Source organism: Pseudorasbora parva, chromosome 4 (genome assembly GCF_024679245.1).
Source record: "Pseudorasbora parva isolate DD20220531a chromosome 4, ASM2467924v1, whole genome shotgun sequence".
In the NCBI taxonomy this organism is placed as follows: Eukaryota; Metazoa; Chordata; class Actinopteri; order Cypriniformes; family Gobionidae; genus Pseudorasbora; species Pseudorasbora parva.
In genome coordinates, this window is record NC_090175.1 from 8,279,493 (window position 1) to 8,305,708 (window position 26,216).

The 26,216-nt window shown below is 42.7% G+C and overlaps 1 protein-coding gene across 3 annotated transcripts in view; it reads left to right on the forward strand.

Moving 5' to 3' along the window:
- The window catches only part of vps54 (VPS54 subunit of GARP complex), a 31,511-nt gene that overhangs the window by 1,806 nt on the left and 3,489 nt on the right, over positions 1-26,216 (forward strand). Inside the window, exons 2-20 of one of the 3 annotated variants that reach the window (XM_067440732.1) lie at positions 1,352-1,543; positions 2,157-2,398; positions 4,706-4,787; positions 5,803-5,837; positions 6,333-6,464; positions 6,838-7,223; positions 9,048-9,174; positions 12,643-12,750; positions 13,056-13,108; positions 13,187-13,283; positions 14,756-15,102; positions 18,037-18,163; positions 18,275-18,456; positions 19,146-19,258; positions 20,722-20,785; positions 20,870-20,975; positions 21,073-21,160; positions 21,345-21,466; positions 23,509-23,589. In XM_067440732.1, the coding sequence (XP_067296833.1) occupies positions 1,381-1,543; positions 2,157-2,398; positions 4,706-4,787; positions 5,803-5,837; positions 6,333-6,464; positions 6,838-7,223; positions 9,048-9,174; positions 12,643-12,750; positions 13,056-13,108; positions 13,187-13,283; positions 14,756-15,102; positions 18,037-18,163; positions 18,275-18,456; positions 19,146-19,258; positions 20,722-20,785; positions 20,870-20,975; positions 21,073-21,160; positions 21,345-21,466; positions 23,509-23,589 (2,655 nt within the window). In that variant the 5' untranslated portion in view covers positions 1,352-1,380. Of the gene's footprint in view, positions 1-1,351; positions 1,544-2,156; positions 2,399-4,705; positions 4,788-5,802; positions 5,838-6,332; positions 6,465-6,837; positions 7,224-9,047; positions 9,175-12,642; positions 12,751-13,055; positions 13,109-13,186; positions 13,284-14,755; positions 15,103-18,036; positions 18,164-18,274; positions 18,457-19,145; positions 19,259-20,721; positions 20,786-20,869; positions 20,976-21,072; positions 21,161-21,344; positions 21,467-23,508; positions 23,613-26,216 lie in introns of all 3 variants that reach the window. The other 2 variants (XM_067440733.1, XM_067440734.1) reach the window with 2 other exon arrangements.

Consider the following 26,216-nt stretch of genomic DNA (forward strand, 5'->3'; position numbering starts at 1 on the left):
TTCTTCTTGCGCTATGAGTCGACAGCGGTTGAAGTCAAACCTCAGCGTTTTCGTTTCTCTTTCTGAATGGCTTGAGAGCCGGCGCGTGCGGTGTTTTCATCTTGAGCTCAGCTCTTTTGCAGCCGATCTCAGCTTCACGAGTCCAGACTCAGCCTGCCGTTGGCTCGCTCTCCGCTCACGCGGGTGTGAGATGCGGTCCGAACAACTGACCAAACATCAGTACAAATGATTCAGAGGGCTGCACACACAGCTGTAGCACCTTGTATGTGTGAGTGTGTATGTGTGTATGAGAGTGTGTTTGTGTGTGTGAGAGAGTGTGTGTTTGTGTGGTAGTGTGTATTTGTGTAAGATAGAGTGTGTGTGTGTGTGTGTGTGTGTGTGTGTGTGTGTGTGTGTGTGTTCCTTGTTTGGCTATACTTGTGAGGGCACAAATGTCCTCACTTATATAGTAAAATATGATAATATTTATAGTTTAATAATATATATAGCTATAGATAATATTTATAGCTAATATAGTGAAACAAACGTGTGTGTGTGTGTGTGTGTGTGTGAGAGAGAGAGAGTTTGTGTGTGTATGTGAGAGAGAGAGAGAGAGAGAGAGAGAGAGAGTGTGTGTGTGAGAGAGAGAGAGAGTGTGTGTGTGTGTGTGTGTGTGTGTGAGAGAGAGAGAGAGAGAGAGAGAGAGAGAGAGTGTGTGTGTGTGTGTGTGTGTGTGTGTGTGTGTGTGTGAGAGAGAGACAGAGAGAGAGTGTGTGTGTGTGTGTGTGTGAGAGAGAGAGAGTGTGTGTGAGAGAGAGAGAGAGAGAGAGAGAGAGAGAGTGTGTTTTTGTATATATGTGTGCGTGTGTTTGTGTGTGCGTGTGTTTGTGCGCGCGTGTGTTTGTGCGCGTTTTTTGTGTGCGTTTGTTTGTGCGTGTGTGTGTGTGTGAGAGAGTGTGTGTGTGAGAGGGAGAGTATGCGTGTGTGAGTGTGCGTCCGTGCACGTGCGTGCGTGTGTGTGTGTATGTGAGAGGTTGTGTGTGTGTGTGCACATGCGTGTGTGTGTGTGTGTGTGTATGTGAGAGGTTGTGTGTGTGCACGTGCGTGCGTGTTTCGCTCTGACTCACTTGTTTTTATCCCCAGTGTGGGGATTTTATCACCAGTTCATTGTAAGAGTCGTTCTCAGAGTTATAGAGTACGTACGTAACTCTGCCATGTGATCGACTGATAAGGCACAATCTGTTTTTCTGGGTCATTTTTCTGTATTTCTTTTTTCAACCGTGACCGTAACCAGCCCGCTGCCGGCTTCCTCTAAGCGACGGGTATTTCCTGTGCTGACAGGATGTTGATGTTGATCTCACTGTTCTTTCAGACAGCCTCATAAGTGAGGGATCCGGAGAGATGTCCTCCAATCCGATACCTCAGTCCAGCGGAGGAGGACGAGGAGGAGGGGGGAGAGGGGCGAGCGATGGGCTCTTCCGGAAGCCCCGGGACCCTCCAGTGGCCCCCAGACACTGCCGAGCCCCGCGCTCGCTCCCGGACGTCTGCCCTAAAGAGCCCACCGGTGAGATCTCAGCAGCCTTTGGGTTATGTGCATGACACATTGATGAAGACACGAAACGATCGGTTTCTGCGAGAAACACAACAGTATTTATGTTATTTTTTACCTCATATCAGACCTCATCTCATCTAGTGTTCCCAGCGCCATTACTTCTGTCTGGTGAGGTCAAACTGGTGCGATCATAGAAATATATATATATAAATAAAGTCCTCATTAGTGCCTGTGCAGATCGACCGAATGAGGCATCTACATAATATATATCTATGATCTCGCCAGTTTTGACCTTATCAGACGGAAGTAACAGCAGACAGCACTCATTACACAAACAGCTGATCAAAAAATAAAACCACTGCGCAAATTATTTGCGTGTCTAAACCGCGTCCTGTGTGGACCTTAACACACTGAACTGAACGTGACATTCTGAAGTAGGGACGAAGGTTCCAAATGGGTGTTTTTTTCAGTGATGTCATAGAAGGTTTCCTTAAGAGCCTTTCAGTGAACGGTTCTAAAAACAGAACATTCTGTGGAATGGAAGATTCCGTGGATGTTCTTCATGAAGCCGTTTTTATATTAGCGAGTGTGAGTGAAATGTTGACTGGTGGTTCCTGACCCACAGGTGAGGGACGTGGCCTCTGTGACGGCCCGTCTGTGGTGGCCGATCAGCATCGCTGGACTGTGTATAACTCTAAAGTGAACCTCCCCGCCGCCCTGAACGACCCCCGGCTGGCCAAGAGAGAGTCAGACTTCTTCACTAAGACATGGGGCCTGGACTTCACCGAGACCGACGTCATGCCCTCGTTCTACCTGCCCAACATCACCCGAGAACACTTCAGCTCTTACCTGCAGGAGACGGCTCAGGTGACACACCATCTCAATTACTGAGAGAGAGCGGGAGAGGGAGAGAGAAAATCACGACTGTTGTCCTCATCATCTGTCTGGTGGGGCAGGCAGTGCTGTTATTGTTCACTAAAACTATTAAAATCAGTTTTTGGAATATGAAATAAAGCTGAAGTAGAAGAATAACTATATATATATATATATATAATATATATTAGCTGAAAACAAAAGACAAACGTGGAAATATTCCCTAAGTAAAGAACTGAAATAAGTTTGTTGACGTGATAAAATTACTAAAACTGACATAAAAAATAAGTGAATTGAAAATGTTAATGAATACCGTAATGGTTTATAAATAATGCTAAAATAATACTGCCATTAAGCACAATTAACATGTAGCACGCACACATATTGAGTATAATAAAATAAACAAATTAAAATTATGAAAGCTTGTTTCCGACAGAAATCAGAATTATAAAAGGTAAATATGAATATATCTACCTCGCAATTCTTACTTCTTTTCTCTGAATAGTGTGATATAAACTCGCAGTTTTGAACTGTGAGTCCATTTCTGAGAGGGAAAAAATACTCTCTCTTTTTTCCCTCTCAGAAATGGACTCACAGTTCTGAGAAGAAAAGTCAAAATTGCAAGAAAAAACTCGTAATTATCTTTCAAATTGATTTATTCTGTGACGGAAGCAAGCTTCCAGAGAAATTAGTTTAACTAAAACTGAAATAAATCTAATTAGAAAAAAAAGACAGAAAATAACGTGATGAAATGACTACAACTAAATTCAAATGAAAAGTGTAAATATAAAAGAAAAAGCTATGTGAAAATATTAATAAATACCACAATACTAAAATAATATTACCAATAAGCACAAATATCACACACACATATTGAGTACAATTATAATTGTTTCCCTGTTAACTAAATAAGTGATGAAATTACAATTTAAAAAAAAAAAAAAAATCAATTACAGCTAAACAGATATATAATAAATGACAAAAGCTCATAATGGAATTACTAAAATTAAAACAAAATGTATACAAAATATAGTTGCAAATATTAAAATAAAAGCTACTTAGAATTAATATTAAATACTACACAGTAGTATTATAAATAATTAGGGCCGGGACTTTAACGCGTTAATTAAGATTAATTAATTACATGACTTTAACGCGTTAATTAAGATTAATTAATTACATGACTTTAACGCGTTAATTAATTACGCAAAAAAAATTTAACCACACTTATTTTTGCACCGCGGAACGTTTTTCAATGAATGAGTTTCGACGGACTGATTATACTGGAACACCAACTCTAGCGCTCGCTCCGGAGTCACGACAACAACAAACCATGGGCGCGTCTCAATCAGCTCCCTAGTTCAGTAGTCAGGGCACTGATCAGGGAGTCAGCCCATTGACTTATGTCCTGATCAGTGCCCTGACTAGTGAACTAGGGAGCTGATTGAGACGCAGGGCATGAGTGAACATGAATGAAGAAGCTGATGAGACCGCTTTGCTTGGCCCCGTGGATGGGAAATTTTGTTTTAAAAAACGAAAGGATGGAAGCGTAGTCAAGAGCAGGGTTGTGTGCAAGCTATACAACAAGGAATGTGTGTATCACCGCAGCACATCGAGCCTCAAATATCACAAATATGCTTTTGCTAAACTTAATGGCAAACATTGCACTGGTCTGCTGGACTGAAATAAACAATATTTTGTTGACTAAGCTTATGTATTCAGTCATTATTCAATGGGATACTAAAAATACATGTGAAAAATTACTTCTCATTGTTCTCAGGTCAAATATTTATATGCAATTAAAATGCGATTAATTTCGATTAATTAATTACAAAGCCTCTAATTAATTAGATTAATTTTTTTAATCGAGTCCTGGCCCTATAAATAATATAATAACACACCTAACACATAAAGACTAAAATAGCTTGTTTTAAAGCCAGCTGTGCTGTGAGCTGGAGGCGTCTCGTGCTGTGTGCTGTTATTCTCACGGCGTATTAATACACTGACGGTCCTGCTCTGCTTCCTGTCAGCTCTTTAAGCAGAGACACATTTCTTTTGTCTGGGTTCCTCGTGTTTATCTGTCACGGGCTCGGCTCCAGACAACGGCAGCTTGTTTGTCTCTGTGGTTTTCCAAAGGTGACATGACTCTCGTTTTCCACCGGTCTGAATATCTTCCTTTTTTTTTTTTTTTTGTTGGTTGTCAGCCGGTTCTGCTCTGTGTGCCGTGATTGGAAAGAGCAGATCTGCTTTGGAAACGTTGTGCGTCACGCAGGTATCTCACTGTTTGTTTGTGTTTCTCAGAGGGAGAAGATTCACGAGCGCTGTAAGATTGTTTGCCAGAGCAAAGACGATCTGACGGTGCCCACCATCACCAATAATCACGGTAGGCTTCACTGCCTAGCACACAAACACACACACTATTGCCAAAAGTATTGGGACACCCCTCAAAATCAGTGAATTCAGGTGTTCCAATCACTTCCATGGCCACGGTATAAATCAAGGAGTGGAGTGACCAATCACGCTTCTGGCAGTCCGACGGACGAGTCTGGTACTTGCCTGACTGAATTGTGCTAAGTGTAAAGTTTGGTGGAGGGGGGATTATGGCATGGCGGTTTTTTGGGGGGGGTTGGCCTTGGCCCCTTAGTTCCAGTTAAAGCAGGGATCTCCAATCTCGGTCCTCGGAGGGCCGGTGTCCTGCAGAGTTTAGCTCTAACCCCAATTAAACACACCTGCACATGCTAATCAGTGTCTTACTAGGGCCTTGTTGTAACACTAATTAGCCGGCTCAGGTGTGTTTATTTGAGGCTGGAGCTAAACTCTTTAGGACAGCGGCCCTCCAGGACCGAGATTGGAGATCCCAGAGTTAAAGGAACTCTTAATGCTTCATCATACCAAGACATTTTGGACAATTTCATGCTCCCGACTTTGTGGGAACAGTTTGGGGACGGCCCCTTCCTGTCCCAACATGACTGCGACACAAAGCGTCGGTCCATAAAGACTTGGATGAGGAGTTTGGTGTGGAGGAACTTGACAGAGTCCTGAGCTCAACCCGATAGAACACCTTTGGGATGAATTAGAGCGGAGACTGAGAGCCAGGCCTTCTCGTCCAACATCAGTGCCTGACCTCACAAATGAGCTTCTAGAAGAATGGCCAATAATCCCCATAAACACACTCCTAAACCCTGAGGAAAGCCTTCCCAGAAGAGCTGAAGCTGTTAGAGCTGCAAAGGGTGGGCCGACTCCATATTAAACCCTACGGATTAAGAATGGGATGGCATTAAAGTTCATGTGCTTGTAAAGGCAGGCGTCCCGAATCTTTTGGCAATATCGTGTATAAGCTGTGTATGCTGCGCTGAAAGTGTTTTCTAATGTGTGTTTGTGGCTCATTTATCTTGCAGATAAAGCCAGAGCTGAACTGGATCAGGTGCCCAAGGTGAGGGCCGAGGATTTACCTTCAACATGTTTCAGTAATCATGAAAAATGAGTCCCTGTTTCCACATAAATATGAAGCAGTACAACTGTTTTCAACACTGATGTGACAGATTAAAAATTATTCCGATAGAAAACAGTTGTTTTAAGCTGTTATTGTAATATTTCAGTTATTTCACATTCACAATGAGACGAGAAGTTTGCTCTCTTATGAGAATTTAAGTGTCTTTTGCCCTCTTCACCCCCAAATATTTCCAAGTTTGAAATGTTGTTCATCGTTTAAATCCCTATGGAAAGAAAATCTATTGGAAATTCTTCTCAGTCCGAGGCCACAGTTTAAAACCGGCAAATGCTTCCTTGCCTGTTCATTTATCTCTTCTCTCTTTCGCTCTCTCCCGCTCTCTCCCGCTCTCTCTCTCTCTCTCTCTCTCTCTCTATCCTTCTCTCTCTCTCTCTCTCTCTCTCTCTCTCTCTATCCCTCTCTCCCTCTCTCCCTCAGATCTTCATGAAGCCGGAGTTTGTGCTGAACGATCCGGCCACCTTCAATGCCGTGTTGCCATGGTCTCACTTCAGCGTTGCCGGGGGCAAGAACAGCCGAGACGTTGCGTCGTCACGGTTACTGCAGGAGAAGGTGCCAATCTGTCATCATCATCAGTGCCAATGACTGTCATTTCATTATCATTGCCAATCTTTCAGATACTATTATAGCTTGATATTTAAATAATAGTTAATAGGGGTGACCCCGAATAGTCGAAGATTCGATGCATCAATATGCGGAGCTGGATTCGACCACCGATCTCACGGGCGCTGAGCTTCACCGTGTTTTTAAAAAAATTTTTTTTTTTTTTTTTACGCTTTGAATTAAAGCGTCTGCCAAATGCATAAATGTAAATGTAAACAGTCACATAATCAAATAAACAGGATGGACAAAAAAGCTAATAAAAAAAATAGCATAATGCGTCCGATGATTATCGTGTCTAAATGCGTCTCCCGTTTGTGTGTAGTTGAGTCACTATCTGGACGTGGTGGAGGTGAGCATCGCTCGGCAGATCTCTCTTCGCTCCGAGGCCTTTTTCCACGCCATGTCGTCTCAGCACGAGCTCCAGGACCGGCTGCGGGAAACGGCCGACTCCGTGGCCACGCTGCGCGCCCGCACCGCCGCCATCGACCGGATCATGTGCCGCGGGCCGCTGCTAGCGCTGCGCGACGCTCTGACCCGCAACAACTGCGTCAAACTGCACAATAAGCTGAAGCTGATGGCGGCGGTGCACCAGACGCAGCCCACGGTGCAGCTGCTCCTCTCCACCTCAGAGTTCGTGGGGGCGCTGGAGCTCATCGCCACCACCAAAGAAGTGCTGCAGCAGGAACTGCAGGGGATTCACAGCTTCAGGTGCGCAAACACACACACACACACACACACACACACACACACACCAGAGGTGGACCGTAACTAAGCACATTTACTTGAGGACTCTACATAAGGAAACTTTTTGAGTATCTGTACTTTACTTGAGTATCGTTTTTTTCTGGAAACGTATGACTTTAACTTCACTACATTTAAAAGACAAATATTGTACTTTTTACTCCACTACGTTTCTATCAAGGTCCTCGAAGTCTAAAGTCGTTTCTGTAGCAGCTCTGAGAGTCAGTGGATGATTTTTTTTCTTCTTTAACCCCTTAAGTGTCACTGGCCCACCGGTGGGCCCATTTGCCACTGCATGTTTAAAACAATATATCCTATATTTATCCTAATCTAATGTTGACAAACTATATATCATTCGAAAGCTTACGAACTCAAGATTCATTCTGTGCAAACCGATTTGAAATCGGACCTTGCGTTACCATGGAAACGGTGCTCTAAATTATTCTAGCGGGCTCCTCCCCAAGTGGCGTTGTAATGTTTCATATTTATTTAACATATTTCTTTGATTTATAATAAAAACCTTTTCTAATCTTGACAAAACGCATATCGTCGGAAAGGTCTTATTCTCACGGTTCTATATCTGCAAACTGTTTTGTGATATTTACACAAAAATATATACATTTGACACAGGAAATTTCATTTAAAAAAATCAATGGAATTTCAATGACACCCGGTGGCTATTTGTGGTACAACGCCTAAACAAAATCTCATGGGAACTTTAATTTTTGTGATATCAACTTCAAATTTGGAACAAAAATTGATTAGACATATGGCTTTGATTTGATAGTAATTTTAGAGTCCACATTATTTTGTAACATATATATTTTATATTAAATATTAAATATCTAGTACAGTATATTTGATTTACAATACATTTAAACTTCCATAACTTTTTTAAACTTAAATTTTTTGAATTGATTTCACTTGAGCAATACTCTGCTGACTGTCTTCTTTAAAATGAGACCAAATTTATGTCTATATTCCAAAGCATTCTTGAATTGCAACCATTTAAGTTTGGATAGTGAATTTTCATGTATATTTTCAAAAAGGGGGGTGACACTTAAGGGGTTAAGGGTGTTTGTGTTTTTGCAGAAAGCCTTTCAGGAATCACTCTTGTAGTCTCGTGAAGTTCAATGATTTCACAGCATTTATTAAACACTGATCAGTTTAGAGCAAAATGGAGGAAGACTGATGTCAAACTGGTTAATTTTGTTGAGTGTTCACATAAATAAAGTTGATTATGTCTGAAGTGAAGGTGAAGAGTGTGAGAATATCAGATGTGTGTTAGTGTATTGGATCCGTGTGTTCGGTCTTAAAGTGACAGCAGCTTAGTAACTTTTCTCCAAGTATTTAAATGAGTTTAAGTTAGTCGTGCGCTAGTGTGTCAGATGGAGCGTCACTGACTGGCTTAAACCATGATGGCATAATGAGCATTTATACAACAATAATAAAATAATGCGTTGACATAAAACAGGAACTTACTTTTATATTTAAGTACTTTTGAAAACAAATACTTCTGTACTTTTACTCCAGTAAAAATAAAGTTTTTACAACTTTCACTTGTAACTGAGTAATATTTGACCAGCAGTACTTTTACTCAAGTAATGAAGTTGTGTACTTTGGCCACCTCTGACACACACACACACACACACACACACACACACACACACACACACACACACACACACACACACACACACACACACAAACACACACATACATACATTTACTAGGAAACACACTGATAAGAAACCAGATGTCTAGATGTTATTTGTGTGTCTCTGTCCGCAGACATTTGGGTTCTCAGCTCTGTGAGATGGAGAGGTTGATCGATAAGATGATGGTGGCTGATTTCTCCACGTACGCTCAAAGCGACCTCAGTCGACCCTTCGAGGAGGACAGTCAGGTCATGGAGAAGGTCAGACCTCTTTCACACATCAGGAGAAGCAAAGGCTGCTGTATTTTCTTGAATAAAAGAGCTCATCGTACTGTGACAACATGCCTTACCTCTCAAACCACAACTTCCTGTTGAGTTAAAAAAAACATTTATTGAAACTAAACTACAACTTTCAAACTGTTCATCTGTATATAAACGTATTTAAATAAACAGGCTGCATTTATTTGATCAAACATACAGTTAAATCAGTAATATTGTGAAATATTACAAAACATATTTTTTATGTAAATATATTTTAAACTGTAATTTATTCCTGTGATCAAAGCTAGATTTTCAGCATCATTACTTTAGTCGTGTCACATGATCCTTCAGAAATCATTCCGATTTGATCATTATTATCAAACATTTATGATTATTATCAATGTTAAAAAACAGTTGTGCTGCTTTATATTATCTGGAAACTTCTGGATTTTTTTATTAGAAAGTTCAAAAGAGCATTATTTATTTAAAGAAGAAAAAACAAGTATTTTTGTCTCATTTCCAGTCAAAAAAATAAAATAAAAAACCTTAAAACAAGAAGTATTTACTAGACAAGCAGAAGTACAGCGCCTTACGAAAATATTCGGCCCCCTTGAACTTTGCGACCTTTTGCCACATTTCAGGCTTCAAACATAATGATATGAAACTGTAATTTTTTGTGAAGAATCAACAAGTGGGACACAATCATGAAGTGGAACGACATTTATTGAATATTTCAAACTTTTTTAACAAATCAAAAACTGAAAAATTGGGCGTGCAAAATTATTCGTCCCCTTTACTTTCAGTGCAGCAAACTCTCTCCAGAAGTTCAGTGAGGCTCTCTGAATGATCCAATGTTGACCTAAATGACTAATGATGATAAATAGAGTCCACCTGTGTGTGATCAAGTCTCCGTATAAATGCACCTGAACTGGGATAGTCCCAGAGGTCCGTTTAAAGTGCAGAGAGCATCATGAAGAACAAGGAACACACCAGGCAGGTCCGAGATACTGTTGTGGAGAAGTTTAAAGCCGGATTTGGATACAAAAAGATTTCCCAAGCTTTAAACATCCCAAGGAGCACTGTGCAAGCGATAATAATGAAATGGAAGGAGTATCAGACCACTGCAAATCTACCAAGACCTGGCCGTCCCTCTAAACTTTCAGTTCATACAAGGAGAAGACTGATCAGAGATGCAGCCAAGAGGCCCATGATCACTCTGGAGGAACTGCAGAGATCTACAGCTGAGGTGGGAGACTCTGTCCATAGGACAACAATCAGTCGGATACTGCACAAATCTGGCCTTTCTGGAAGAGTGGCAAGAAGAAAAAAGTGTGGTAACACTTTATTTTGATAGTCCACTTTAGACATTCTACTAACTATAAGTAACTTTGCAACAACATGTCAACTAATTGTCATTAGAGTATTTGTAGACTGTCTGATTAATATTTACTAAAACTTTATTTTGTCGGTCCCCCAACAGACATTCTACTGACTATAAGTAAATTGGCAACTACAATTCAACTTATTCTACTAACCTGAACCCTAACACCTAACCATAACCTACCAGTCTACTGAGAGTCTACTAATACTCTAATGAGAGTTAGCTGACATGTAGTTGCAAAGTTACTTATAGTTAGTAGAATGTCTAAAGTGGACTATCAAAATAAAGTGTAACCAAAAGGGTTGTTTAAAGTTTGCCACAAGCCACCTGGGAGACACAACAAACGTGGAAGAAGGTGCTCTGGTCAGATGAAACCAAAATTGAACTTTTTGGCAACAATGCAAAGCGTTATGTTTGGTGTAAAAGCAACACAGCTTATCACCCTGAACACACCATCCCCACTGTCAAACATGGTGGTGGCAGCATCATGGTGTGGGCCTGCTTCTCTTCAGCAGGGATAGGGAAGATGGTGAAAATTGATGGAAAGATGGATGGAGCCAAATACAGGACCATTCTGGAAGAAAATCTGATGGAGTCTGCAAAAGACTTGAGACTGGGACGGAGATTTGTCTTCCAACAAGACAACGATCCAAAACATAAAGCAAAATCTACAATGGGATGGTTCAGAAATAACCATATCCAGGTGTTCGAATGGCCAAGGCAAAGTCCAGACCTGAATCCAACCGAGAATCTGTGGAAAGAACTGAAAACTGCTGTTCACAAACGCTCTCCATCCAACCTCACCGAGCTCGAGCTGTTCTGCAGGAGGAACGGGCAAACATTTCAGTCTCTCGATGTGCAAAACTGATAGAGACACACCGCAAGAGACTTACAGCTCTAATCGCAGCAAAAGGTGGCGCTACAAAGTATTAACTTAAGGGGGCCGAATAATTTTGCATGCCCAATTTTTCAGTTTTTGATTTGTTAAAAAAGTTTGAAATATCCAATAAATTTTGTTCCACTTCATGATTGTGTCCCACTTGTTGTTGATTCTTCACAAAAAATTACAGTTTCATATCTTTATGTTTGAAGCCTGAAATGTGGCAAAAGGTCGCAAAGTTCAAGGGGGCCGGATACTTTCGCGAGGCACTGTACTTGTCTTGTTTTGGGGAAAAACAACTCAAAATTAAGTGAGTTTTATCTTAAAATAAGCAAAACAATCTTAATTCAAACAAAAAAACAAGATTTTTCTTTCCCCATTGGCAGATTATTTAACTTATTTTACGATAAAACTCTTAATTTTGAGTATCCCCCCCAAAAACAAGACAATTGCTTCTGCTTGTCTAGTAAATACGTCTTGTTTTAAGATTATTTTAAACATTTTGACTAGAAAGAGACAATAATTTTTACTTGTCTAGTAAATATTTTCTTAATGTAACATTTTTTTTTAGATATTTTGATTAGAAACAAGACAAAAATGCTAAGTAATAAGAGCATTTATTTTTGCACACTTGTTTAATTTAATGCATTCTTGCTGATTAAAAGTATTACCTTTTGAATGGTACTGTAAAAACATGAGAGGAGAGAAATCCATCACAAATTGTGTAACTTCAAATGTGAAACCGAGCGTGCCAGTAAATGCCATTGTTGTGGCTCAGTCACATGTTCCCACAAGCTGACCTCAGCAGCGGTTTCCAGGTGTAAACCAGGCCAGGTGACACCTCCGCCAATCAGTCATGCTTCTGTTGGATGTGGGTCAGTGTTGGTTTGAGGTTTACTCTGTGGGATTTTCTCACACAGGTTTCAAAGCAGCCTGCAGCGTCAGGAAAGGTTGGTCATGTCATGCTCTAAATCCCACGCCTGCGAACCGACCAAACCGCTGATTGCTTTAATCTCCGTAATGAAAGTACAAATCACAGACGATGACATCTGATTTATTTTAATTGGAAATCAAATCAAGAAAACCTCAGCAGCATGCATTATGGGTGATGCTTTAATTTGCCCGTGATGTGGTTACACAACGTGTGTGTGTGTGTGTGTGTGTGTGTGTGTGTGTGTGTGTGTGTGTGTGTGTGTGTGTATAACAGGACCGTTTGCAGTCTCTGGTCTTTGGCCTGTTGAGACAGAGGAAGCTGGATTTCCTGGACATCTACAGTGACGAGATGATCCACGCTGCCAAGAACATCGTACGGCAGGTGAGGGGCACATGGACAGGAACACGAAACCAGATCACAGGGCCATCTGGCCAATCAGAGCAGAGTAGACTCTTTGGGAAAGGAGGGCTTTAGAGAGACAGAATCATTGATCAAACTGTGTCTCATAAATGAGCTGATGCTGCAGTGCATAGTATAAGAAAATTGTGTTTTTGACCTTTGATGCATGTAAACCTACTGTAGGAGACTCCAAAACAACATTAGGAACATTTAAAATAGCTTAATAGGGCACTTTTAAAACAAAAGCACATGTTTCTCTGTATAATGTATCTTTTTTCCTCCTATAGTGTGTTGGGAAGTCTGTGTCGCAGATCAGTGAGATTGATGAGAACACCGTCAAGTGAGTTCACACCCGCTCCGAATGAACATCACAGCACTGTTGGTCACCGCTGACTGTGTGTGTGTGTGTGTGATGCAGGTTTCATGAGCAGATGCGCTTGATGACGTTTCATCAGTGGTTTGATCTGCTGCTGGATATATTTGAACACTTCATCCTGTTCCTCAAGAGGATCAAGGTAAATCTGCTGCTGTGAAAACCCTGACAAAGCACTCAATACGTGCCACACACCCTCTTCTGAACACATGATATCGCAAAGAAACATCATTATAATACATCATTTCATCAAAATGTACTCGTTCCTCTCCTCTTTTTGGGTTTCGCAAGCGATTAGTTAATGTTAACCAGTTAAAAACAACACCAATAAGGACAAATTTAAAAAGCAGCATTACCAATGCAATATACACTCACCTAAACGACTGTTAAGAACACCTGTTCAATTTCTCATTAATGCAATTATCTGATCAACCAATCACATGGCAGCTGCTTCAGTGCATTTAGGGGTGTGGTCCTGGTCAATCTCCTGAACTCCAAACTGAATGTCAGAATGGGAAAGAAAGCAGATTTAAGCAATTTTGAGCGTGGCATGGTTTTTGGGGCCAGACGGGCCGTTCTGAGTATTTCACAATCTGCTCAGTTACTGGGATTTTCACACACAACCATTTCTAGGGTTTACAAAGAATGGTGTGAAAAGGGAAAAACATCCAGTATGCGGCAGAAAATGCCTTGTTGATGCTCGAGGTCAGAGGAGAATGGGCCGACTGATTCAAGCTGATAGAAGAGCAACTTTGACTGAAATAACCACTCGTTACAACTGAGGTATGCAGCAAAGCATTTGTGAAACCACAACACGCACAACCTTGAGGCGGATGGGCTACCACATCACAAGACTCCACCGGGTGCCACTCATCTCCACTACAAATAGGGAAAAGAGGTTACAATTTAAACGAGCTCGCCAAAAATGGACAGTTGAAGACTGGAAAAATGTTGCCTGGTCTGATGAGTCTCGATTTCTGTTGAGACATTCAGATGGTAGAGTCAGAATTTGGCGTAAACAGACTGAGAACATGGGTCCATCATGCCTTGTTACCACTGTGCAGGCTGGTGGTGGTGGTGTAATGGTGTGGGGGATGTTTTCTTGGCACACTTTAGGCCCATTAGTGCCAATTGGGCATCGTTTAAATGCCACAGCCTACCTTAGCATTGTTTCTGACCATGTCCATCCCTTTATGACCACCATGTACCCATCCTCTGATGGCTACTCCCAGCAGGATAATGCACCATGACACAAAACTCGAATCATTTCAAATTGGTCTCTTGAACATGACAATGAGTTCACTGTCCTAAAATGGCCCCAGAGTCACCAGATCTCAACCCAATAGAGCATCTTTGGGATGTGGTGGAACGGGAGCTCGTGCCCTGGATGTGCATCCCACAAATCTCCATCAACTGCAAGATGCTCTCCTATCAATATGGGCCAACATTTCTAAAGAATGCTTTCAGCAGCTTGTTGAGTCAATGCCACGTAGAATTAAGGCAGTTCTGAAGGCGAACGGGGGTCAAACACAGGTTTAGTGTGTGCTCCTAATAATCCTTTAGGTGAGTGTACGTGCAGAGGCCAAACTTGAACTTTAACCTCCATGTTTTCAGGCTACGCTCAGCGTCATTCGCAACGTCGTGCTTGAAGTGCTGGACAGCAGCCAGAGGAGTCGGCTGGCAGACGTTACCACGGCAACTAATCATTCCAATGAGGACGAGGAGGAGTCAGGAGGCCCCGCCCCTCATTCAGGGGAGGCGGAGCTTGCGTATCTGACTCACGAGGGGCTTTTCATCAGCGATGCGCTAAACGAAGCTGAGCAGCGCAGCAGCGTTACAGCGCAGGCAAGAGCGGAGGCCTGTGGGAGCGACTCCGCCTCCGCCACCACCGAATCTTCCTCCAGCAGGGAACACAACTCCAACACTACCTCCTCCCTGCCCATCGGGGGCGCTGCTGCAATGTGAGTTAATCAACTCGATGTTTAAAGGCCTTTGCACACTGAGTCTGAAATTCAATTCAATGTCAATCTTGCATACTGTAACATTCGCCCGTCACAAAGAAATTCGGACCAGGTTCGATTTTCTGCTTTTTTTCACATCCATAAAAACCAGATTTGGTCACAAGTCTCCCTCACAGTCAATCCTGCAGTGCTGATGCCCAGCTTAAACCTGCTGGCAATGGTGGTCAATGAATCGCCGTTTTTTTTTTCTTCGTAGTGTATTTATTAATGCGTGTCGGACTCAGTGTGCAAGGTCTCTGTGCGTGATGAATTTTTCAGATCACAAATACAACGCATGCGAAAAATTCAGACTTTGTGTGCAAAGGCCTTAAATCTGTCATATTGATAAATATTATTCACAAGGAAACATTATCCCTGTTTACAGCTGGTATTAAGATGTTTTGGTTGATCGGATCACAAGTGGACCACTGGGTCTAAAATGCTTTGAGCTTGTCCACTTTTGAACTACTTCCAGAGGTAGTGAAAAACGCATTCGACCGTATTAGTGTGACAGTAATGTGTGTGTCTTCTCTCGATCAGCTGTGAAAGCGTCAGTAATGTGTGTGTGTCTTCTCTCGATCAGCAGTAAAAGCGCCAGTAATGTGTGTGTGTCTTCTCTCGATCAGCAGTAAAAGCGCCAGTAATGTGTGTGTGTCTTCTCTCGATCAGCAGTAAAAGCGCCAGTAATGTGTGTGTCTTCTCTCGATCAGCAGTGAAAGCGTCAGTAGTGTGTGTGTGTCTTCTCTCGATCAGCAGTGAAAGCGTCAGTAATGTGTGTGTGTCTTCTCTCGATCAGCAGTGAAAGCGTCAGTAATGTGTGTGTGTGTCTTCTCTCGATCAGCAGTAAAAGCGCCAGTAATGTGTGTGTCTTCTCTCGATCAGCAGTGAAAGCGTCAGTAATGTGTGTGTCTTCTCTCGATCAGCAGTGAAAGCGTCAGTAATGTGTGTGTGTCTTCTCTCGATCAGCAGTGAAAGCGTCAGTAATGTGTGTGTCTTCTCTCGATCAGCAGTGAAAGCGTCAGTAATGTGTGTGTCTTCTCTCGATCAGCAGTGAAAGCGTCAGTAATGTGTGTGTGTCTTCTCTCGATCAGCAGTGAAAGCGTCAGTAATGTGTGTGTCTTCTCTCGATCAGCAGTGAAAGCGTCAGTAATGTGTGTGTGTGTCTTCTCTCGATCAGCAGTGAAAGCGTCAGTAATGTGTGTGTCTTCTCTCGATCAGCAGTGAAAGCGTCAGTAATGTGTGTGTGTGTCTTCTCTCGATCAGCAGTGAAAGCGTCAGTAATGTGTGTGTGTCTTCTCTCGATCAGCAGTGAAAGCGTCAGTAATGTGTGTGTCTTCTCTCGATCAGCAGTGAAAGCGTCAGTAATGTGTGTGTCTTCTCTCGATCAGCAGTGAAAGCGTCAGTAATGTGTGTGTCTTCTCTCGAACAGCAGTGAAAGCGTCAGTAATGTGTGTGTGTCTTCTCTCGATCAGCAGTGAAAGCGTCAGTAATGTGTGTGTCTTCTCTCGATCAGCAGTGAAAGCGTCAGTAATGTGTGTGTGTCTTCTCTCGATCAGCAGTGAAATCGTCAGTAGTGTGTGTGTGTCTTCTCTCGATCAGCAGTGAAAGCGTCAGTAGTGTGTGTGTGTGTGTGTGTCTTTCGATCAGCAGTGAAAGCGTCAGTAATGTGTGTGTGTGTGTGTGTCTTCTCTCGATCAGCAGTGAAAGCGTCAGTAGTGTGTGTGTGTGTGTGTGTGTGTGTGTGTGTGTTTCGATCAGCAGTGAAAGCGTCAGTAGTGTGTGTGTGTGTGTGTGTGTGTGTGTGTCTTTCGATCAGCAGTGAAAGCGTCAGTAATGTGTGTGTCTTCTCTCGATCAGCAGTGAAAGCGTCAGTAATGTGTGTGTGTCTTCTCTCGATCAGCAGTGAAAGCGTCAGTAATGTGTGTGTGTCTTCTCTCGATCAGCAGTGAAAGCGTCAGTAGTGTGTGTGTGTGTGTGTGTGTGTGTGTGTGTCTTCTCTCGATCAGCAGTGAAAGCGTCAGTAGTGTGTGTGTGTGTGTGTGTGTGTGTGTGTGTGTGTGTGTGTGTGTCTTCTCTCGATCAGCAGTGAAAGCGTCAGTAATGTGTGTGTGTCTTCTCTCGATCAGCAGTGAAAGCGTCAGTAGTGTGTGTGTGTGTGTGTGTGTGTGTGTGTGTGTGTCTTCTCTCGATCAGCAGTGAAAGCGTCAGTAGTGTGTGTGTGTGTGTGTGTGTGTGTCTTCTCTCGATCAGCAGTGAAATCGTCAGTAATGTGTGTGTGTCTTCTCTCGATCAGCAGTGAAAGCGTCAGTAGTGTGTGTGTGTGTGTGTGTGTGTGTGTGTCTTCTCTCGATCAGCAGTGAAAGCGTCAGTAATGTGTGTGTGTCTTCTCTCGATCAGCAGTGAAAGCGTCAGTAATGTGTGTGTGTGTCTTCCCTCGATCAGCACTGAAAGCGTCAGTAATGTGTGTGTGTCTTCTCTCGATCAGCAGTGAAAGCGTCAGTTGTGTGTGTGTGTGTCTTTCGATCAGCAGTGAAAGCGTCAGTAATGTGTGTGTGTGTGTCTTCTCTCGATCAGCAGTGAAAGCGTCAGTTGTGTGTGTGTGTGTGTCTTTCGATCAGCAGTGAAAGCGTCAGTAATGTGTGTGTCTTCTCTCGATCAGCAGTGAAAGCGTCAGTTGTGTGTGTGTGTGTGTGTGTCTTTCGATCAGCAGTGAAAGCGTCAGTAATGTGTGTGTGTCTTCTCTCGATCAGCAGTGAAAGCGTCAGTAGTGTGTGTGTGTGTGTGTGTGTGTGTCTTTCGATCAGCAGTGAAAGCGTCAGTAGTGTGTGTGTGTGTGTGTGTGTCTTTCGATCAGCAGTGAAAGCGTCAGTAATGTGTGTGTCTTCTCTCGATTAGCAGTGAGGACGTCATGCCGTCGGATCTGGAGTTGGGTCGAGTGGCCAATAACGTTCAGGAGCTGCTGTACACAGCGTCAGACGTCAGTCACGATCGCTGCGTCAAAGTTCTCATGACCCGAGGCAAGGTAAACACACACACACACTTCAGGACACACCTGGACCGGTTTGATCACCGCTTTCAAATCCCATAAATCCCTGAGTTCCTCCAAACATGACGAGTTGGTGTGGTCCTGCAGGACGGGTCTCTGGAGCGCCTGAGCTCGGCTGAGTTCGTGTGTTTGAGTCAGGCGGTGGAGGCGTTCGTGCAGGACACTGAGGAGCTGTGCGGCCGGCGCAGCGTGAGCCTGAGGGGGGCGCTGCAGAGCCAGGCCAACCGATTCGTGCAGCGCTTCCACGAGGAGCGCAAGACCAAACTCAGGTACAGCCACTGCAAAACACAACACACACACTGCTTTAGAGTTCGAGGAGCTCAATGTGTGTGTGGAGCTGTGTGTGTGTGGGCATGTTTTTGTGAAATATCAGGACACAAGTGTGTATAATGACATGGGTATGACACAGGTGTTACAGGAGAGGGTGAAATATGAGGACATTACCCATGTCCTCACTTTTCAAAATGCTTATAAATCACACAGGATGAGTTTTTTTTAGAAAGTAAAAATGCAGAATGTTTCCTGTGATGGGAAGGTTTAGGGGCAGGGGGTAGAAAATACGGTTTGTACGGTATAAAAACCATTATGCCTATGGAATGTCCCCACATTTCACAAAAACAAGTGTGTGTGTGGGGGGTGGGGGTCTAGTAAACCGTACGTTATGTGGACAAAATGTCCCCACAAAGACGGCAATATCCAAAATCCTTGTCCTTGTGGGGACATTTTTTGGTCACCATGAGGAAAACATCTTATAAATCACACAGGATGAGTTTTTTTGAGAAAGTAAAAATGCAGAATGTTTCCTGTGATGGGAAGGTTTAGGGGTAGGGGGATAAAATATACAGTTTATACAATATAAAAACCATTATGCCTATGGAAAGTCCACATAAAACATGGAAACTAAACGTGTGTGTGTGTGTGTGTGTGTGTGTGTGTGTGTGTGTGTGTGTGTGTGCAGTCTGCTGCTGGATAATGAGCGCTGGAAGCAGGCTGAGGTCCCTGCAGAGTTTCAGGATCTGGTGGACTCCATCTCCGATGGACGCATCAGTCTGCCTGAGCGCAAACACACGGGTAGGAAACCGCTCTAATGGGTCCTGCACAATGTGCGATTTTTCAAAATCCTTTGCGAATGTCCCTTGTCAGACTGTACGAACATGATCGCCATGTCACACTGTAAGATCTCAGTTGACATTAATGTCAGACTGCACGATAGTGAAGGCGCGCTAAAAACAGACGCGCGCAAGAAAACTCACCCGGAGTGTAATATCATCAATGAATGACGCGTTCAGTGACAGTGAGCTGCATTACACGTGGGACTGAAATGCTGGCTACAAAGAAATCTCTAGTACTCGTTTTGGTCATAGTTTGTCTTCAAAAACGGAGATATTTGACGGTCGTCGTAGGAGAAGTCACACTGCAGGATTCTGTGCCAAATCTTCTGACACTGCCAGAATTTCGTCTGAGGTAAAATTTAATCGCAGCGCTCATTAATCGGCTGCCGGTGAACATGTCAAACTAACGACCAAAGACGTCAGATTTTAGCCTAGGATCAGAGGAATCTTTTAGGATTTGCTAAATTTGTCCCAGACTGCCAAATCGTGGCCAAAATCGCACAGTGTGCACCCGGCTTTAATCATCCTTTAGTAGTCCTTTGGGTGAGACGTTAAACCGAGGTCCTGACTCTTGTGGTCATTAAAAATCCCTTTGTCCTTTGAAAAAGAGTAGCGGTGTATCTAGGCCTGTCACGGTAACTACTTTTTGTTTCGCGATGTATCGTCCCAGAAATAATTGCGCTAAAGGATATTGTCATTTTCAGATGCCACTGAATATATAATCCTAATATAACAGCATCATAATGCAGGTACACCTACACTCTTTCAAATGACAACATTTAAATTCTTTAGGTCATGGAAATTAAGGGTTTTAAATATATACTATCCAAAATAAAAAATGTAATAAATAGTTAATAAACATTTTCTCGTGTGAGACGGCTTTAACACTCGCCGTTGTGCGTTGACGTTTATATGTGGAACGGGTCGAGTCCGTTTGGGCTGATTCGTCCAGACTGTCAGTAGTTGTCAGGAAAACACAATAACACCTAAAATGGCGTCTGTTTCTCACCTGTGGATAACGGCTGTGTGTGTGAAGGAGAACCGCTTTCACCTCCGTCACGGAAAACATACAAGATGGCTGAAAAATCTAGTTAAATGTTGGTGACGTTCATTATCATGTAAATATAATGGGCGATATGTTGCATCACTAATTCATGGTCATGGAGATATTGTGCGACACCCTAATTTTAACCGTAACCCCTGACCAAATTTTCCCATTGTCCTCTGTCCGTCATTACGGCCTCCTAATTATCCCCATATACTGATTGGCTTAATCACTGTCTCCTCTCCACCAATCAGCTGGTGTGTGGTGGCCGTTCGTCTTTTATAATAGTATTTTTATTGTACATTATGATGGGGTGAATCCGGTTAAACTGCAGTTTATAATTCATGTTTCAAACGTGTCTGTTTTGTGTCCCTCAGGGTCAGAGGACAGGAAGCCCAGTGAGTTTCTGTGTGTCGATGGGCAGAAGTATGCTGTGGTTGGGTGAGGGGGTTTTATTTCAGCACTGGAACTTTATTTCAATGGTAAGTTTCCCTTTGTGACCTTTGACCGTGTGTCCTCTGATAGGACGGTGCTGCTGCTGATCCGGATGTTTCTGGAGTACTGCCAGTGTGTGAACGACATTCCTTCCATCACCACTGACATCCTCACGCGCCTCACCGACCTGCTCAAGGTGTGTGTGTATGTGTGTGTGTGTGAGAGCTCTTCGCTTCTGACTGCACTGTGACATCACTTGACTGACGGGTTGTGGTTTGTTTCCTTGGCAACAGCACTTCAACTCGCGGAGCTGTCAGCTGGTTTTGGGGGCCGGAGCTCTGCAGGTGGTGGGCCTGAAAACCATCACCACCCGAAACCTGGGTAAGGCACGCCTCAGGAGATATTACAACTGTGTGTGTGTGTGTGTGATGGGTAGGTTTAGGGGCAGTGTAGTGGGATAGAAAGTATAGTTTGTACAGTGTAAGATCCATTACGCCTATGGAAAGTACCCACAATTCACAAGAACCTACCGTGTGTGTGTGTGTGTGTGTGTGTGTGTCCTCAGCTCTGGCGTCCCGCTGTCTTCAGCTGGTGGTTCACTACATCCCTGTGATCCGAGCGCACTTTGAGACCCGACTGCAGCCCAAACAGTACAGCATCCTGCGCCACTTCGACCACATCACCAAGGTAGACACACACACACACGCCCACACCTGAGTGTGTGAGAGGAGGAGTGGAGCGGCAGCAATTTGGAAAAAACAACAACAAATAAACACTAGGAGATCGTTTCAACGTGGTTTATTGTTTATGTTGTCCTACAACATGCCAAGCGTATTAGGCTTGATCCGCATTAAAAGTTAAACATCATTGCTGCTTTTGCAGTGCACATTGGAAAGATGAAAATAGTGTGTTTTCATCGGTTATTTTATCTACGGGTCACTACAGATTTCTGCTCATTTACACTCTGATACGGATAACTGTAAGCAGATGAGCACTGTAAGATTACACACGTTTGAGTGCATTAGAGAGAGCCATTGTGTGTGTGTGAGTAAGAGCTACCTGTCTAAAATGTGCTGTCACCGATCATATTCAGTATGTAGAAGGGACAAAACAATCCTTGAACAAGCCTATAGCATCCCGCTCATGCCCATCGCCGTCAGCACAACCTCTACACTCTTTCTGATTTGAATAATACTGCTATATTATAAGCCGTTGGCAGAGGTGGACAAACTACACAACTTCATTACTTGAGCAAAAGTAATGCTGGTCAAATATTACTGTTACGTGTAAATATTACAGTTAAGTGAAAGTTGTAAAAAAATGATTTTTACTAGATTAAAAGTACAGAAGTATTTGTTTTCAAAAGTACTTAAATATAAAAGTAAATTCCTGTTTTATGTCAACGCATTATTTTATTATTGTTGTATAAATGCACATTATGCCATCATGGTTTAAGCCAGTCAGTGACGCTCCATCTGACATACTAGCGCACGATTAACTTAAACTCATTTAAATACTTGGAGAAAAGTTACTAAGCTGCTGTCACTTTAAGGTGAATGCACGGATCCAATACACTGATACACATCTGATATTCTCCCACTGTTTACCTTCACTTCAGACATAATCAACTTAATTTATGTGAATACTCAACAAAATTAACCAGTTTGACATCCGTCTTCCTCCATTTTGCTCTAAACTGATCAGTGTTTAATAAATGCTGTGAAATCATTGAACTTCACGAGACTACAAGAGTGATTCCTGAAAGGCTTTCTGCAGAAACACAAACACCCTTAGAGGTGCCATGTGTAAAAATTGAGGTAAAAATATCCAAAAAATGATCTACACACATCAAAAGAATGAGAAGAAATAAGGGCGATGATGTCATTAAAAAATGTCAAGTTATAGTGCTGCAGAGATATCAACCTTTTATTAGCAGGAGCATTACTAGCCCCGGCCCGACAGGTGTCGTAATACCAGTCTCGGCCACGGCAGGCGGCATGTGGGCAACATAACCACCAGCCAACCTGGCGTCCTTGAACCTGATGTCAATCGTGTGGAGAGCACAGCCCACGACTTCATTTCAGTTCAGGGAAGAGAGCAGACGGATGGCCGAAGCCCTTGGCCCCTTAAATGTATCTGATATGATAAAAATAGCTGCTTTACCTGACCGGAAAAAGCGGAAGTGCTCGCGCCCGGCGACTGTGTCCCGTCCCGTCATAATAAAAGTCCCGGTAAGTTTCCAGAAAAAATGATTCTCCAGTGAAGTACGGATACTCAAAAAGTGTACTTAAGTACAGTCCTCAAGCAAATGTGCTGAGTTATGGTCCACCTCTGGCCGTTGGTATGAATTATACTCGTGATGGAGCGGTAGTGGAGCGCATAAAAAAACACAACGCGCCAATCTGCCCCTCACTCCATCCAAAATGACCTCACTCCGCTCCTGGTGTGAGCCGCTAACAGCTGTTCTCTCTCTCTCTCTCTCTCTCTCTCTCTCTCTCTCTCTCTCTCTCTCTCTCTCTCTCTCTCTCTCGCTCTCGCTCTCGCTCTCGCTCTCGCTCTCTTTCTCTCTCTCTTTCTCTCTCCCCCGCTCTCTCTCGCTCTCGCTCTCGCTCTCGCTCTCTTTCTCTCTCTCTTTCTCTCTCCCCCGCTCTCTCTCTCTCTCTCTCTCTCTCTCTCTCTCTCTCTCTCTCTCTCTCTCTTCCTCTCTCTCTCTCTCTCTCTCTCTGCAGGACTATAATGATCACATCGCAGAGATCTCTGCCAAGCTAGTGGCCATCATGGACAGCATGTTCGAGAAGGCTCTGTCTAAAGTGAGTGTGTGTGTTCACCCCGCGTCTCTAGCAAGGTTATTATAGTTTTGCTTTTTGAAATTAGTTTTTATTTTATTATCGTTTTCAATTTTGCTACAAATTTCAGTTTAGTTTTAGTTAGTTTTACAAATGGTTTTGCTAGTTTTAGTTTAGTTTTTATTTTGCAAATACATTTCTATTTAGTTTTTATTTATTTAGTTTCAGTTTTAGTTTTAGTAATTATAGTTTAGCAGAGTTAGCATAATGAAGTGTAGAGACCAAATCAAGGTTTTTAATTTCAGCAAAGTTTAATGTTTGCACAGATTAGAGTTTAATCTTACTAAACACCCTTAAAGGGGGGGTGAAATGCTGTTTCATGCATACTGAGCTTTTTACACCTTTAAAGACTTGGATTCCCATCCTAAACATAGACAAAGTTTCAAAAACTAATGTTGGACGTTTGATGGAGTATTTCTGTGTTAAAAATACTCCTTCCGGTTTCTCACAAGTTTCGGTGAGTTTTTTTCGAGTATGGGTCTACTTGACGTTAAATAGATCGGAAGGTCCTTGTATGGGCCGTATGGGCTCTTCTCCCGGTAGGGTGCGTGCGCGCGTGACTAGAGGGAGAGAGAGGAAATGCACGCTGTAAACAGTCTCTCAGCTGCAGATCCAGTCGTCCGTGAACACTTATGACGCGCCGCGCTCCACTTTATTCCTATGGGTGACGTCGAGCGACTTCAACGCTTCAGCACAGCATTCCGGGAAGGCAGCGCTGCATTTGAACCGATTTGAACGCAGAAATGACGGGAAGCTTCAAGGCATCGCTTCAGTCGCGTCGCAAAGTGGATTTCCACGGTCACTGCTGTCACAGGACTTCACCAAATCATACCAAAGAAGTGTGTTTTTGACAGAGCGGTCCTGCTTTGGAAGGTGCCGGTGAGTAAATCAACTTCAAATGTCTCTGCTATTGGCTACCGTCGCATGAGTAAACATCAGTAAACGACACGATCGCGTGCTTCGTCATTCAAATGCGCTAACGGTTACTCCATTGTTGTTCTGTATAACGTTACACTATTCTGACTCTGACGTGCAAAACCGTTTTGCTTGCTACCTCTAAGGTCTAGTCACATACAATAGTCCATAAACCGAATCATGTCCTCATAAACTGCACACAAAGGCCCCTAAATACAGTACATACCACAGAGACGGACATCCTGATGTTGCCGTTTCTCCTGTTCAATTTATTTCAGCCTCAGATATGATTGTGGATCATTATCTGTATTAGCTGAGATAGATGGGTTTCTCCACGCTTGAGGACGTCACCGCTTTGCGCGCTTGTCATTCTTTAGCTCCGCCCACTCGATACGCCTCCAGGCGCTCGGTTTTTTCCGGAAAGACTCGGTACAGCCCATATTTCTTTTATAAATATGATAAAACTAAAGACTTTTCGGAGATATGAAGGATGCAATACTACTCTATAGGTACTCAAGATTGACATGAGATTGACTGAAACTGAGTGTTTCACCCACCCTTTAAGTGAAATCACTTGATAAACAAGCATTATTGTTTATAGCCAGGACGGTCTTACAAAACATGCATAAAGTTGGGTCTTCACCTTTGAGCAAAAAAGCTTGAGTCAAACTATGACCTAAACAAACAACGATCTGGAGATTAAAAATGAAATAAATTATATTTTGATATTAAAAAATTATATTTGATATTTTTGACAAAGATCCTCTGAGTATTAGCCTATCTTAAAGAACAAAATAAATGCAAAGTAAAATATAAAAGTAACAATTATAAATTCCAGACATACTCATTCATAACAAAGATGAAATATTGTTAAACAATTAAAAGCTTATTTTAATTTCTTCAGTAGTACAATGTAGGCTAGCAGTGTAAGACCACAGCTAAAGTCATCTGAATACAGCCAACACACACTGTTGTGCTCTGTGTGTGTGTGTGTGTGTGTGTGTGTGTGTGTGTGTGTGTGTGTGTGTGTGTGTGTGTTGTGCTATAATTGTAAAGGGGGCCAATGTCTTCAGTTATCTAGTAAAATATTATGATAACTGACTAGTAAGGACATTTGACTGGTCCTCACTAGTTAAAAAGGCTTATAAATCGGCCAAAACATGTTTTTATTTAAATCTATTGTTTTGCACGTTCTTGGGATGGGTAGGTTTAGGGATAGGGGTTGGGTTAGGGGATATAAAATATCATTAACCTCATATAAAATCAATGGAAGTCTATGCAATGTCCTCACTTATATAGTGAAACAAACGTGTGTGTGTGTGTGTGTGTGTGTGTATCCTGGTATTCCCTACTTTGTGGGGAAATGTCTCCACACAGACAATAATATAATATAATGTAAATGATTATGATAACACCTTTGAGCCTGTCAATATTATGCAAACATGAAATCTCAAACGCACAGTAGGCTAGTAACGTTACTTGCTACTATAGTTGCTGACTTTTGCGCCTGCGTCTCTCGTCGAGTAAGAAATGGCATTCTAAAACAGTGAGCTTAAGTTAAAAGAAGTTCAACTTGCATCTCATTACCTTGTGTTATTTCCCATTTCACTGCCACGGACGCATTGATTCTTTGTGAACTCCCGTTTAGCGATGTGTTGCCTGTCTGCACGTGTCCG